This window comes from Eleutherodactylus coqui, chromosome 4 (assembly GCF_035609145.1).
Source record: "Eleutherodactylus coqui strain aEleCoq1 chromosome 4, aEleCoq1.hap1, whole genome shotgun sequence".
Lineage (NCBI taxonomy): Eukaryota > Metazoa > Chordata > Amphibia > Anura > Eleutherodactylidae > Eleutherodactylus > Eleutherodactylus coqui.
The window spans coordinates 110,437,182-110,452,925 of record NC_089840.1 but is presented as its reverse complement, the minus strand read 5'-3'; the positions used below and the strand labels follow the sequence as shown (position 1 = coordinate 110,452,925).

General features: G+C 42.6%; 1 protein-coding gene across 6 annotated transcripts in view; it reads right to left on the bottom strand.

Moving 5' to 3' along the window:
- The window catches only part of KDM6A (lysine demethylase 6A), a 127,791-nt gene that overhangs the window by 59,273 nt on the left and 52,774 nt on the right, over positions 1-15,744 (bottom strand). For all 6 annotated transcript variants that reach the window (XM_066599985.1, XM_066599986.1, XM_066599990.1 and 3 more), the window contains exons 5-6: positions 14,390-14,448; positions 11,016-11,136 (exon numbers count right to left, since the gene is read on the bottom strand). In XM_066599985.1, coding sequence (XP_066456082.1) covers positions 11,016-11,136; positions 14,390-14,448 — 180 coding nt within the window. The remainder of the gene's footprint in view (positions 1-11,015; positions 11,137-14,389; positions 14,449-15,744) is intronic.

Genomic DNA, 15,744 nt, shown 5'->3' with positions numbered 1-15,744 from the left:
GAACAGGATCGGCTCGTGTTACAACAGATATTGGAAGCGATCCCAGTTTACTTTATGCACCTCTGGGCATGTCGCAACATGTTGGCTCTTCAATGGCGATGCTGCAGTTTGTATACCCTGGATGACCTGAAGGAAAACGTACACCGATTGTTGGCGTACACTGTCTACTTTTAATTTCTGCACAGAGGGGGAGAAGAAAAAAAAAAAAAAATGCACATGTGGACAAGACCAGGGAACGTGGCGGCCATATTAACCCCTTGCTCACAGTTCGCTCTTCCACAAACTGTTCATGAACTCTTGCCACTAAGTTGCAGGAGGAGCGGCATGTCGCCCAGTTTGTTGGAAAAAAAAAGCAGTACATTCTTTCTCCTGGTGTGAGCTGGTTGTAAAACTGTTCAAACATGTCCAGGTAAACCGCAGTATTCAAAGCCATTACAAACTAAATTGAGCCAACTGTTGGTGTTCCTGACACTGCGCACCAAACACTAATTTCCTGGTTGGGAGGTGATGTTTCGCGAGTCAGGTGTGAATGTGCATTAGACCAGTACCTCATATCCTGTGAATTCACACGGCCTGGTAAATGTAACCATGCCTAGTCAGTCATAAAGTACAGCCATGGTCCACAAGTCCTCTAGTAATCAGTCCGTACCCACGTCCAGGAGGACTTACACTGAGTTTCTTGGGTGTAGTTTCATTTTATGAGATTTCAGCACTCGCCGACACACTGCGGTCCACCAACTTGCCGGGACAGTCTCAGTTGGTGTCTGAGTGTTATTTTCATGCATTTAGCAGGAGGTTTTGTACCGCTTGCATTCTGTTAATTCATCCACTTCGCACATAGCCTTCCACAATCCCCATTTGTTGCTGCAGGAAGAGCAGCATCCTTGTGATGTAACGTGAACAGGATGACTACATAGCAGGGGGGAAACAATCTGGAACACTGCACATGAGGCAACGAGGCTTCACCCTCCTCCAAAGAGGGCGGTTCTGGGATCAGAGGCAAGCTAGTGTTCCGTGGCCCACCCTGTATCACTTGGTGTTCTCCTGTGTGGTTGTATTGCTGCGGACCTGCCTGTTCCTACGGCCCCTTTGTAGATCCTAGATGGCCATGCTGTTTCTTAGACTAAATGCTCAGCGGGCATCATGCAGCTCTGACTGACCGGTGTTACTAGAAGTGTGCACTGAGTAGTGACAGGAGCGCCACAGCCATGACAAGATACGGTGTGGTGGATGGAAATAACCAAGTGCTTGTACTCGGCTATCTCCGCTAGTTCCATTGAAAGTATAGCGGCACTGTGCATGCGCAGCTATAGCTTCATTTGACGTCCTCACTGCAAGGGGTGCAGTAAAGCATACAGTAATGAGAAAGGGGGACACGGGACCCCCATTTTCCCAATCTTTGGGAGTCCAAGCAGTGAGACCCCACCGATTAGACTGCTCACACATCCAATGGATAGGTTGAAAGATATTGATTTTGGTACAACCCCTTTAACCCCTGACAGGGACATTGAAATCAGAAAAACACTCCCGAAAATGCATTTTCATATCTTAGATTATGCATTTAGGTCTCATGTAATAATACTTGGCTTAGAATTTCGTGACCTTAAGTCAACTTTTAACCTCTTCTTAGTGACATAAATATATTTTAGCCGTAGAGGGGTTTTCTGAGAACCCCAACATTGGTGGCAGTGAGGGGTGGAGTATGTAATAAAATAAACACTCGCGCCCCACCCCCCCTGCAAGCTGTTTCAGGTCTTCTATTTACATTGGCTGCTTACCAACATGATCACTGCAACCAATGGGAGGCCAGCAAGGGTGTCCCGTAAACCTACACCGTGGCTTCTATATTAGATACCCACGAGACGTCACCTGTTAAGACCCATGGCTATTTCGGCAGTCCGGCGCCGTGGCGAGTATATTACGCTTATACATTTTTGGGCATGGGGAGTGAATGTTACCCCTCCCCTGGGACAGGAGAAAAGGCTGTAAAACACAGATCTATTCTCCTCTGCCAGGCTCATCCCCCCCTCCCCTCTGCACATACAGACCAAAATGACAGCTGTAAATGCAGTATTCCCAACCCCACTTCAAAAGGCTTTAGCACCAGTCCCATCAGTGCTATGGAAAAGCTTCTGCCGTCATTTTAAAGCCAGACATCTCAGGTGGACAGCACCAGAGCTACGGCCATTGAATGAACAGAGCTTGTTCTAATTCAAAGTGGTAATGTCCTTTTCCTGAACAAATCGAGCTCGTCCTAACCTGTAAGGAGTTTAACTCCTTAGCAACTGCCCGTATGCATCATAATAAAGCCCCATAAATGGCCTGTTAAAGAGTTATGGCAGCCGTTATGAGGCTTTATTCTGATGCAATTGGCTTTTTACGGTTCTGCATTAGAAGCCTGGCACAGGTCTCCCATGCCAAGGGGAGCGGGTGCTCACTATTAAGTAACACCCTGGCACTTGCTCAAATAGCAGGGACCTCCAATGTGACGGCAGCATGTTAAGGTCTAACAGATGGAGGGGGGCTCTCTATCACCCATCAGACCCTCGCGATATGATCTAGGTCTGCCATGCTGTATGGATTAAAAAAAAAAAAAATGATGCCATTAAAAAAAACAAAACACTCATCCAGCAAAAAGAAAAATGCTCAAAACAGCACTGTTGACAAAAGAAGAAAAAAAAAGATAAAGGAAAGATGTTAGGGGTCTTTACACGCAGCAATGAACAAAAAAAAAAAGTGTGAAAACGTTGAGGGGGGGGGGGGGGGGGGGGATTATAAAAATGTGTTACTGAAGCAACAGTAAATCCAGAGAACTAAGGCCTCATTCGATGTTTTACCGCCATGTGGATGAGCCAGCTATTGCTGCACATGACCACGTATCTGACGCACGCAGTCATGCAGTGTGACTCGTTTAGTTTTTTTTTTTCTTTATTTCCTGCTCTGTCTCATAGCAGCGTTGTGTATGCTACCCATAGAAAAGAATAGGGCTGTTCCTGCGTGTTACCATCTTTTTAATGCGTGGATCTATACACAATGTTCACACGCTAATGTGAGTGAAAATGAAAATCCATGTACTTTCACTAACTCTGTTCACCACGTATCACGCGGCCATGCATCGCATGCATAATATGCGCTGAAATCACGGTCGTGTAAATGGGCTTTAAATGGTGGAATTTTCCCCCAACCGCCCTAAAAAAAATAATAAAGTTCTACAATACAGCAAATGAGCCCCAAAATGAGGTGATTCAAAACATACAACTTGCCCAACAAAAACCAAGCCCTCATACGACTATGTCAAAGGAAAAATAAAATAGTTATGGGTCTAGGAATGCGACGATCAAAAACACTAAGGACAAAGCTTCTTTTAGCCCCAAAGACGCAACGATTTCTTCAACAGCCAAAACACGGTCATATGAGGGTTAGTTTTGTTGCAAAATGTAGTTTTAATTGGTACCATTGTTGTGCACACAGTGTATTGTAAAGCTTGTAATTTTTTTTCAGAGGGTAGGGAGAGAAAAAACAAATTTTTTTAAAATGCCAATTATGCAACATAAATGACACTTTTTTCCTGCGGATATGGACAATTCCGACGATATTGACATCTTTTTAGGGTTTTCCCACAATAAACACACTGTTTTTGGATTATTTTTTTTTGTACATCGTTACATTCAAAGTCCGATAACATTTATCTTGCCATGGACAGAGCTCTGTAGGGGCTTATTTTTTGTGTGAAGAGATGTACTTTTTATTGGTACCATTTTGGGGTACATAGCGATTTTTTTTCAGCACTATTACTGCAGGGCTTTTTTTGGAAGGCAACAAACAAAAAGCTTTTTGCCACCTTTTGCGGGTTTATTTTTTTCAAACTTTTTTCCATGTAGGATAAACCGTGTGTTTAATATATTGTACAGGTCATTACAAATAGGATACCAAATTTATGGGATTAAAAAAAAAAAAAAAAGGTTTAGATAAGAATGGGAAAGTGTGCAAAAAGGTTTTTTGTTCTTTTACACCACTTATTTTTTATGGTCTTAGTAGGGAAGTTCAACCATAAGGCCGCCTGCACACGGCTGGGTTTGAATTGCAGAACCCACGGTAGCGTCCCGCGCAGACCTCTCATTCTGGAACAATTTAAACCAATAGAGCAGTCGCATGTCCACTCACACGAGCGGAAAAACCCCACCTTCCATTTAAATCAATGGAAGCCGTCCGATCCGCGGCCCTTCCTGCAATTGACATTGCTGAAAGTTTGCAGATTTCGCGTCATCGCTAGGCGTTTAAATAAAAAAATACAATCTGTACTGCGCATGTCCGACGGCGAGCTGTGCAGACTATCAACAGTACAGAAGAGGAGACAAAATGTTGCGGACACTGGCTGAGCACAGGGTCTGATTCCGCTGCGGGCTCCAGCATGCAGGATCCAGACCCATTCATGTGCAGGCGGCCTAGAAGCTATGATCACTATAATAATTTATTGCAGTACTTATATACTGCAATGCCTTATCGTTACAATAGCAATCATATGCCATGGCAGGCCTGGACACTATTGTCTGGCATTCGGTTAAAGGCCCATTTACACTGGACGAATGTCATGCATATGATGCCAAACACTCGTCCCAGCATATACTCGCTCGCGTGCTGCTGCACAAGAACGAGTACAGCTGGCTCGCTCACGATGAAGCCAGCGGGCGGCTGGAGGAGGTTTTTCTCCTTGTCACACACACTCCAGTCACAGTAAGCAGCGGTCGTTCAGTACTGAACTGCTGCTGTTTAGACTGAACGATCATTCAGGATTTTATGCAGCTCAAAATCCTGAACGATGATCATTCAGTGTCAACGGCAGCCGTTCAGTACTGAACGGCTGCTGCTTACAGTGAATGAAGATGGGCGGCGGAGAGAAATCTCATTCAGCTGCTCGGGTCGCTCTTTGAGCGAGCCGGCGATACTCGCTCCTGTGTAACAGCACGTGAGCGAGTAAGATTGTCGGGCATTGTTTTCCCGACCGTCTTCTCATGTAAAAAGCCTTTACATTGCTTCACAGAGAAAATGTCACACCATGAAGTGCTTGAAATGAGATGAAACAACATACAAATAGAAAATTATGGTCTGAACAATTGATTTTAGTTCCAAACAATTACACATCTTCTATGGCCCAATAAACAGAATGATCAGTGAGTAGTGGGGACACCAAGCTTGGCAATACCGTCGTTAATGTAACGGGGTATTGATTTAAGGCATGGTCGAATACTATCATGGGGTAGTCTTGACAATGTGGCATTAACCATAGTCCACAGTTAAACAAAAAAGTCAGCACTTCCAACGAATAAATTAAATGTGAAGGTAAGTGCTCATGTCCACGACTATGTTTCACAGAGTATCACGCATGTGTTAAACGGACGCATGATACATGGTAAATGGAGTCAATAGGCTTTCATTGGTCCATGCACACCGGCATGCAGACAGTGCATATCGAAAGTAAAGAGAAATAAACCGCAGCATGCTCTATTTCTCTGCATAAGTAAGCGGCATGAGCCCTATTCACTTGTATGGGGAGCGTATATTACGCTGTCTTTACGCAATTTATTGTGTATGGGCAGCGTTTTCCTACATTTTCCCGCTCTGAACAAAGCAGGAAGATTTAAAACAAAACACTGTAGATATCTGTGAGATACGTGGACAAGCGCAGTGCCTTATGTGCTCTCTGCTGGCAGAGCGTATGGCTGCAAAATGTGTAAGCGCACAGCGCCCTACGAATGTGGCCATGGGCATGAGTCTTAACATACGCTTTAGATTTCATACACATTTAATCTCTGAATTACTGTTTATACTAACCTCAAACACAAAGTTATTAAGCGCACATTTTCATCAAAATATGATGGCCCATCTAAAGGAATGGGAAAACTGGATACCTGCCCCAGGTACTTTAGCAAGTATAAAACCACGTATTCAGCTTTGCCATTTGGAGGCTTTTTGCTTAAAGAGTTCGGAACCTCTTCCAATAAGGTTTGCATGGATGTGGCGGATGGGCCTGGATGTTTTGATTAAAATGTGTGCTAAGAACTTATTTTTATACAGTTAGGCCTCATGTCCACTGGGTAAATGGAATTGCGGATTCCGCCCATAGGGAATCATTGCCATCCGCGGGTCCATTAAATTGGTTTTTGCACCCGCTGATGGCATTTTAAAAGAATTGCGTTTTTCATGCGCGGGAGCAAAAACGCGGCATGCTCCATTTGCCGCGGATTCCGTGCGGATCGGCAACATTGCTACCACATTGATAGAAATGTGTGCGGATATCTGCATACAAAAAAATGCCATTTAAAGCAAATCCGCACGAAATCCGCGGCAGATTCTGCGCGGCTTGTATTTTTTGAGTGGACATGAGGCCTTAGTATAAACAGTTTGAACGATTAAGGTCACCTGTCCACGGCCGTGACAGAATAATCACTAGCGATATTCCACCATGGGGGAACAGGGGGGAGAGCTTTTAAGTCTGCAATTTGAATCCGGCAAGTGGAGAATCGCTATGATTCTCTACTCATGGACGTCAGGGCTGCGCTTTCCATAGCAAAACTATGTAAAGCGTTCACTGCGTTACCTGTGGCTGAATTATCGCCCCACATAACGCAATAAACTATAACCCGTGGACAGGAGCCCTAAATGTGTATTAGCACGTGTTTCTGTTGCCAAACTTCACGGTTCATCTTCATTAAGAGGCTGTGGGAATCCATTCAATTAAAGTCCAAACGCATCACACAGGTTCTCAAATTAGAGAAATATGGAGATCATGCTGCCTAAGGAATCACCTGGACACCTTGCAAAGCATGGCTGCTGGGAACAGCCAGTTATCCTGCTGGAAAATGGTGCTGGGTATGTACTGAAGCTATGATAGTGCGACAGGTTGCAGCACTTCATATAGGCACTGCAATTGGGTGTCAGCTGTGTAACACAGCCAGCACCTGTGTGGAGTCCGAGCCTGCTGCTGTGCATAGGTGATAGTTGGTTTCCCATAGAACGCAATTATTACCAGAAAAATAGTCAAAAATCCCCTTTCAAAAAAATCCTACATTTTTTTCTATATTTGCATATTTTAATTTAGTCTATTTAGTTTAAGAGTTAGTATTTTTGCAATCTGTGCTTTTTCTTTGGTACCATTTTGGGGTACATACAACCTATTGATAGCTTTATTCCTTTATTGGGAGGCGGGATGAACAAAAACAGCTATTTTGGCATTTTCTTTTTTTGCTCCAACTGTGCAGGATAAATGTGATAATTTAACAGATGCACCCTTACGAATGTAACCAGTAGCAATTTTGCATTGTTTTTTTTTTCTTCTTCCATAATAAATATTTTTGATTGTAAAAAGACATGGTAGAAGAATGTTAGCTTTAGGTCACAGCTGTGACAAGCGAGCGCTGCACACGTAAGGAGATTTGCATTAACGAATTCCTGTCTGCGTTATATACTGTACACGCAGTGCAGAGCGGGAGGTGGTTGATGTTCCCCATGATCCCTCTACGATTACCTCCCAAAGCTCTCCTACCAATCTATGTATCAAAGAACACTGACGAGACACAGGTAATCTGGTGGTCACAGATCCGATCATCATTCAAAAGGCCACAATAATGTATGCACAAGCAAATTTAGGCGGGGGGGCCAGACAGGGTCCATATCCAGTAGAACGTCTGCAGCGGGCATTCGGCTGCGGATCAGCCGCGGAAAGCCCGCCTCGGTACTCGCACCATTTGTATGGGTTTTAGCGCAAATCTCTGTGCGGCATTACCTCCTTTGTTGGAGAGGTAAATTCCACAGCGGACACTACCATAAAATTGACATGCTGTGGATTTGAATTCTGCACCACAAGTCAATTTCCGCACAGGCTTTGTGCGGGTTATTTCCGCAGCTTGTGGATATGATTTTTGAAATCTCATCCACTTTACTGCTACTGTAAGAGCAGCAGAATTTCCGTGCGGAGGGTCTGCATGATAATTCATTGCCAAATCCACCCCATGTGAACCCCTTCTCATGCTTGGAAATCAGCCTCATGCATATTTCTATTCATGAGACCGAATTTGGCATGTAACCCACTTTAAAATGAAAGACAAGATAATCAACTCTTTTGCTCACCCCATACCACTTTGCTCCGATCTCTCCACTTTTACTGTATGGAGGCATCACTAGAGGGGACACTAAATTACTGTGTGCGGACACTAAGGGGGCATCTTTAGTGTAAGGATGCACAATTATTTTTTATTTAAACCACCATGTATGGCACAAGCGCTGTTCTTCCAAAATTGTAATGTGCTTTTCCTCTAGAATGAACAGAGCTCCGTGTAATAAGTGATCAGTAGGGGGTGGTGTTAATAATGCATATGCTCATTATAGCTGCAGTTTTTTTTCCCCTGGAACAGAAACAAAAGTCCATTAAGATTTTTAGGAGGCGATATTTATGGGATTACAAAAACCCCATTCAAATACAGTGATTGCAGAATGTTAGAGCATCTGATGAGGGTTTAGGCGCAAAATCCAAATCAACTATAAGACATGTGAACATACCCTTATTATGAACAGCAGAAGGGAAGGGGTAAGTAAGCGTCTGAGTATACAGATCGGTAAAATTCAAATACAAACTCCTTGGCTATACCATGAAGGTTTTAAAAATCCGCAATGTTATCAGGAGGAAAACATCGTTCAAATCACATCATACATGCCGATCTGAGAGGATACCTCTTGACTAATCTGGCAATTTCTGGGTTTGTAGGATATGGATATATACTCTTATTCTCTTGTGTGATGTATAACATTGACGCACAGTACGCCGTATACTTACGATGGCCTTGTACACTATGACTGTCTTCACATGATTTTGCCCTGCTCTAGTGAGTGCATCATGCCTGTTAGCTCTGTTAAGGAGATGTGTGTTTAATCCTGAGTGGTGCACACGTTTGTAGGTTTACACAAGTCAGAGTTGCACAATTTCCCCAGTAATCAATCTAGATCTCTTTTTTTAACAAGTACCAGCATCCTGTGGAAGTATTATGGTAATTTAATATACATTTCTTAAAAATACGGTCAACAAAAAAAACACACTAAATGTTTCCATTAGAAAGTCCATAAAGAACATTTACACACTGCAAACAGTACAATATTGCAGCCGGGATGTACTTGAAACCCAGCAAACTGATGATTCCTCGATACCAGTAATAACCTGCTATTTAATAACATGTACAACAGCAAATGTAGGCAATAGTAGTGCAGATGACTCAAATCCCAGCAGCAATTGCCAACTGTTCAGCCCTGACTCAAGATACCATTTCTACACATTAATAACCTGGCCCTCTACTGCAGACGAAGGATTAAATGTCGAAATTAATTTTACTTATTTTCCTGCGAAATATTTTACGCACACAACCAATTATGGCAAAAAGAAACCAATCACGAAATGACATTTTAATTTGTGATTTCTCACCATTTTGTAATGAATATACAGAAAAAAAAGAAACCTTCATATAAGGCTGCCTGTCCACGGATACCGCCGCCCGGGAGCAGGAGCCGGCAGGCGGATCTCCGCCGGCAGTTTATCTGACAGATAGGCTGACCGTGAAGAATTGCGGTAAATTTGCAGCATGCTGCAAATTGCTGCCCGCGAGCAGAGTATCACAATGAAAACCCACCCGTGGACAGGCTAAGAGTATCAGATGCTCTTAGGCTTCATTCAAACATTTGGCCATTGTACTGAGGGGAAAAAATTGAAAGATCAGTTCACACGGCTCCACCAAAATACTTATAAAATTTGCAAACATTCCGCATCCTATGTCTGCAAATTGTTTTTTTTAACCTTTTTTGTTAAAACCCCCATTTATATACCCCATAAAGTGTCCAGGTGTATTTTATCAGTGTGACACATCGCAGTACTCAAATTACAGAGACCAAGATAAGGGATAACCTTATGATCGCAGAGGTCTCGCAGCTAAGATTCCTACTAATCCCTCTCAGTGTGGGCTTACTGCAGCCCACAGGACTGCCAGAGATAGAGGAGTACAAAAGCTCAGCAATTTCCATCAGACCCAATGGAATAAATGCAACAGCGAACTCGCATGAGCGGCCAGTGCTCCCTTCAGTATGGTGTCACTGCCGGTGGTAGAAGCAACCCCACAGGAACACAAGGGGAGAGGGAACCCCTATTCTTAGGATTGTTAGGGGTCTCAGTGGCAAGACCCAAGCCGATCATGAAGTTTACATTTTGGGATAACACCTTTAAAAACTAAAATAAAAGTATTTGTACACAAGTCCTGTGGTCATTTACTGAAGGCCTTGTCTGTGTGAGGAGAGCAAAACTTGTTTGATTTGACAAAAGCAGACTCTTTTCTGCAAATTCTTAGGGAGGCAAGCCTGAAAAAGGACGTCAATATGTAAATCGCACAGTTCTTCATGATGCCGATTGCCCTCAACACAGGACTACAATTTTTTTCTATCAAAGCCATTATGTTGATCTAATATTTTATATACTATTTTGGTGTAAACTAGCAATAAGTTTATATTTTAGTTATGGGGATTTTGTAGTTTTCATTAACTGTAATGCCTTGCTGCCCCTTTAAATGGTAATACCCAATTGTCAATCTAGCCATACATTCTGGCTGGAACATTAGGAACTGCACAATGCGGTTATATGAACAGATGATCTGATTTGTTAAATTATGGGGAAATGACATTTCCAACATATTAGCAGATTTTGTAATATCAGACAGACAGGTCAGCTGTAGGTTACCCCGCACCCCCTGCATTGTCTAGATAGGTGGTCTGCTGGGTTCTCTTGCCACCAAATGCACATTAATTGCTCTTCAAATAGATTCAATTCATTGTAAACATGACTTGAGTACCAACAAATAGCCTGCGGTGAGCAATTATGTCAACCAAATGGTAAAACCACTAAGCAATACAACCAACCTCTAAACAGGTAGAGCCTGATTTGTTATAACCACTATTGAACATTCTCCACAAATTAGTGTGTCTACCTTTAAACTTGACTCATAGTCCGTATTCACTTTGAACATAAGTCCAAGTCGTAAATGGATTTCCTTGGCGCGACAAAAGCCGGGATCGACATAAAGCACTTCCTGAAATGCTCGAATTGCCCTAAAACAACAAGATGAAACATTTAGAATTCTCTATTAAAAATAACACATAGCAATAACAGATGACATCAGTAATAGAAGTTAATGGGGTTTTCCAGGCAACGCTAGCTGTTAATGCCAGGATACACCGGGGTCAGCACAGAAGCAGCTGCTCTGACCCGTGTTGTGGCCAAAGCTCGTAATTGCAGGCGCAGCTCTCAATGAAATCAATGGGAGCTGTGATTGTAATTGCAGGCTGGAGTCCCATTGATTTCACTGAGAGCCGTGCCTGCAATTACGAGTGCCAGCAACTACACAGAGGTCGAATAAGTGAACCTCTGTATTAGTGACTTCTTCAAGGTGTTTCACTAGGTAGATGAGATTTTAAGTGTGGGTTTAACAGATGTTCCATTCTACGGTATGGATAGACTGAACAAAATTGGAACTTTTTAGCACAAATGCACAACACTATGTTTGGCCAATAAAGAATACTGCATAGCAACACCAAAACCTTGTTTTCAACATGAAGAATCATGGTTTGGGACTGCTCTCCTGCTCCCTTTCGGACCTTGGCACCTTGCCATCCTTGAGGAAACGATAAATTCTAAGGGGTGTCAAAATATTTTATAGGAGAAAGTAAGGGCAGCAGTCCATGACCTGACGCTGAAGAGACGTTGGATGATGCAACTTGACAATGACCCAAAGCACACAAATAAATCAACTAAAGAAGGGTTGAAGACTCCTTGTATTTTGGAATGGCCACGTGGGGTTCCTGACGTCAACCCTATAGAGAAGTTATGGCATGACCTGAAGAAGCCTGTGAACGCAAGGCATCCTTGAAATATTGATTAACTGAAGCATTTGCAAGGAGGAATGGTTGAAAAACGCCTTTTCTGAGTTGTGCAAGTCTTATTTGCAGCTGTAGAAAACGTTTGGTGAGGTTTGTTGCTGCTAAAGAGTATTTACAGGTTATTAAATTCAAGTGTTCATTTACTTTTTCTTTGTGCAACTGTGTGTTATTAGTTTAAACAGCTTTTCTACGTTAGTAAATAATGACATTTTATTAGTAATCAGTGCAGAAATCCAGGTAAATCTAAGGAGAAATTCACAGAGTGCAGAAAGTCTAAATAGTAATTAATAGCCCTTCACAGATTAGACTTCTTAAAAGATCACTACTGATACTCTATTAGAACCTACTAAAAACATACACACTAGGGCTAGACAGCTGGGGTGGGGTATCCAGACGTAATAGGGAAACCGCAACGCTCCAGTGACAAGACACTCAAAAAACAAAAAACTCAGAAACACAAAGGGGAGAGCGACAGCTCTCAGCTCAGATAGAGAGGTGAGAACCCCGATAGGCTCAAGGTGTCTACTATGGAGACACAGAGTATAGTACTGTCCACTCAATGGTTCGGATAATTTTGATTACTAATGCTGCCAGCTTGTTGCAGCTCCTCTGGCTCAGTGTCGATTGCTAACTCTGCCAACTTGTTGCAGCTCCTCTAGCTCTACGCGTTTCAGTGCCAATATGGCGGATCTTCAGGAGATACGGGAGCCTAGATGAGACTGACAGACTGAATTATATATCAATCGAATATGTATTGTAAAATGTCCAGATACCCCACCCCAGCTGTCTAGCCCTAGTGTGTATGTTTTTAGTAGGTTCTAATAAAGAGTATCAATAGTGATCTTTTAACAAGTCTAATCTGTGAAGGGCAGGTAAATCTAAAGGATTCACTTTTTTTTAGCAACCGCATCCTTATCTTCTGCTATGGCAATAAAAAAAATTATTATGCAGACATAAGGTAATACACTGAAAGTCCTTATCCCATAAATCATTTTCCCACCCAAAGTCCTGCAAGGCTGTTAATAGTATTTTTAAACAGGTTCTTGTCCATACAAAACTGCAGACCCTCTAAGGAGGGTCCAGAAAGGAGGAGGAATCGGACATGTATTAAAGCTGTCAGTGGCTGCATCTCTGCAAAATGAAACTTTTAATTCCCAGCATGCACCCTCTGCATCTGCAGGCTGGAGTTTCTCAGATGCCCTCCGTCTGTTCAATCAACAATGATGGGCAGGTTTAGTGGTCTTCTGATTGGACACTACAGCTGTTAATTGCTGTAGAGCATCTGAGTGTACAGAGAGGGAAGACATCAGAGAAAGAAGCCCTAAGTACTTGTGGCATGCTGGGGATTAAAAGTTGGACTGCATAAAGATGCAACTGCTGGCAGCCTTAATAAAGGTATGATGCGTCCCTGCTCCTGGCCCCTATGCAGATCAGTCAAAAGTTTTGCATAAGCAAAACCGCCGACAATCTCAATTTGTAGTGCTTCTGGCAAAAAGAAAAAGAATACAAAACAAATTTTAGTTTTGCTTCCATGGTGCTGCTAATCTCTGCTGCTTGGGGCAGCATCTGGCTATAACCAGTCTCCTCTCCCCTCTGGCAGCAGATAAAACAGTTCCTTCTTACTTCCCTTGCAGAAGGAGATTTCTCAGTGAGATGGCCATGTTACAACAAAGGCTCTGGCCCTAACCTGACAAGCAGGGAAGAAAGCCATTTCTACTGGCTGCTCTGCAATAAACAAAGGATCACTACACAGAGCCCTGGCATGTGTGCCCAAGTCCATCACTCAGCTCATGGTGGACGTGCACATTGCTATACACTTTGAACCTTTTGTGACACCATACCAAGTAAACTGTTCAATGATTTTTTTTTTTACAGCATGTAACTGGAAGGGTCTTATTTTTCATGATCTATACATCTATTCTTTAAACAGCATGCATTTTACATAGGTATTGCCTACTAATACTAAAGTTCAGATGGACTACAATACATTACCTCTATGTATGTTTAAGCATTTTAGTGGTCAGAAGGTCAGCAAGGTACATTATTATTAAAGGGTACCTGTATGAGGGAATTTATGTTCCCCGAACGATGGGCAGCATGAAACCCTGACAGGCATCCACATTGTAGAGAACTATGTGTAACTCTGAGATGCTGCAATGTATCATAGAAAGCATATAGCTAAAGCAGCAGCAATGGGGAGAAGAGTAATCAAGCAGTTCCCTGCCCAACAGGTCTCTCCCTATGGGCGCACAGTGCAAGACCTGGCAATCTAGCCAAGCTAGGCACGAAGAAGCCAGCAGCCCCATTCCAAGCTCCCTTTTAAACTATACTTTCTCAATAACTTTGTCAAGTTAGCATGCTGCCCGTGATTTGGGCAGAATAAATCTGGTATGTTCGCTGTAAGCATTTAAAATAGAATACCTACCAGTGAAATGCATTGTAATGGAAGTAGACCAATCCAAGGCCATAAAGAAAGGCAGCATTCTGAAAAAGAAGAATATTTATTTTAATCTGAAATGCATATAACCAGTCAACCAGAAACCAACTAAAGAAACATGTTAAACAGAATCTATCACCTATACTTTTCACATGTTAAGTTTAGCTCATCTTAGGCTGCCCTCATACCACAAATGTAAATATATGCCCGCCATTAGCAGGCATACATATGTGCTGAAATCTCTGCCAATTTCTGGCATAAGTGACAGTATATCTGTTGGCCCACCACTTTCTATAATCCTCACCCATTTATTTTTCCCCACTTTTTAAGAAGTGATGGGAAGCTGCAAATTTATAGAACAAATATGGCGTTTGTCATAATTTGCATCTTTTCTACACCATAAAAGTGGCATAAAGACTAAGGCCCCGTGTCCATGCACATGCGCCGTGCACTCTTCCTTTTTTTTTTTTATAAAAACTCCTGCTCTTCCGCACTCTGGCGCCAGAGAGCAGTAATTCAGCTGCGGACGGCTTCCATGGGCTCCAATAGAAGCCTGCGGGAGCCGTCCCCTCGGGAGACACACACTAAAATGGAGCATGCTGCGGGTGTTTTCCCGCACACGCAATCCGTGCCTCAGGGAAAAATAACATCCGCAGGTATTTAACTACATGCGGGTGTCCAATGCGTGGGGCGCAGATCACGCGTCTGGGAGAAACTCTGCGGATTTAAAATGTTATTTTGCCGTGGACATGAGGCCTAATAAATTACCCTCATTAATTCTATGTGAGAATCTTCTAGACACCCACTGAGTAGAGGGGTGATCATCCTCTTGTCAATGTGGGATCCTGGGTTATCTCCCTTCATCTTTAAACACCTTTTATAATAGACTATCATCCTGCCAGGATGGCAAAAATGATGGCTGGGAAGTTCTCTCTACACAACAGGAAATGCCTGAATATTGTCTAGAGTGAGAACTGCAAGATTTCAAGATTACTTTTTAGCCCCTTAAGGACATGGCCTATTTACCCAAGGATGCAAAGATTTTGGGGGGACAGTCAACCCCACTTTTCAAAAGCCAAACATTTTTATTTTCCATAGACATGACAGTATAAGAGTTGTTTTTTTTATGTGATGGGCTTTAGTTTGCACAGTGACCATTTTTTGGGTACATTATAAAATACTATAAAAAGTCATACAATGCATTATATAGCTAAGTATTTTTGGTAGGGAGGGATAAAAAAAAATAAACCTCAAATCTGCCCCTTTTTTTTGCTTTTTTTACAGCATTAATCATGTAGCATAAATGAATATTTTCTTTTACAGGTTAGCATGATTATACAAAA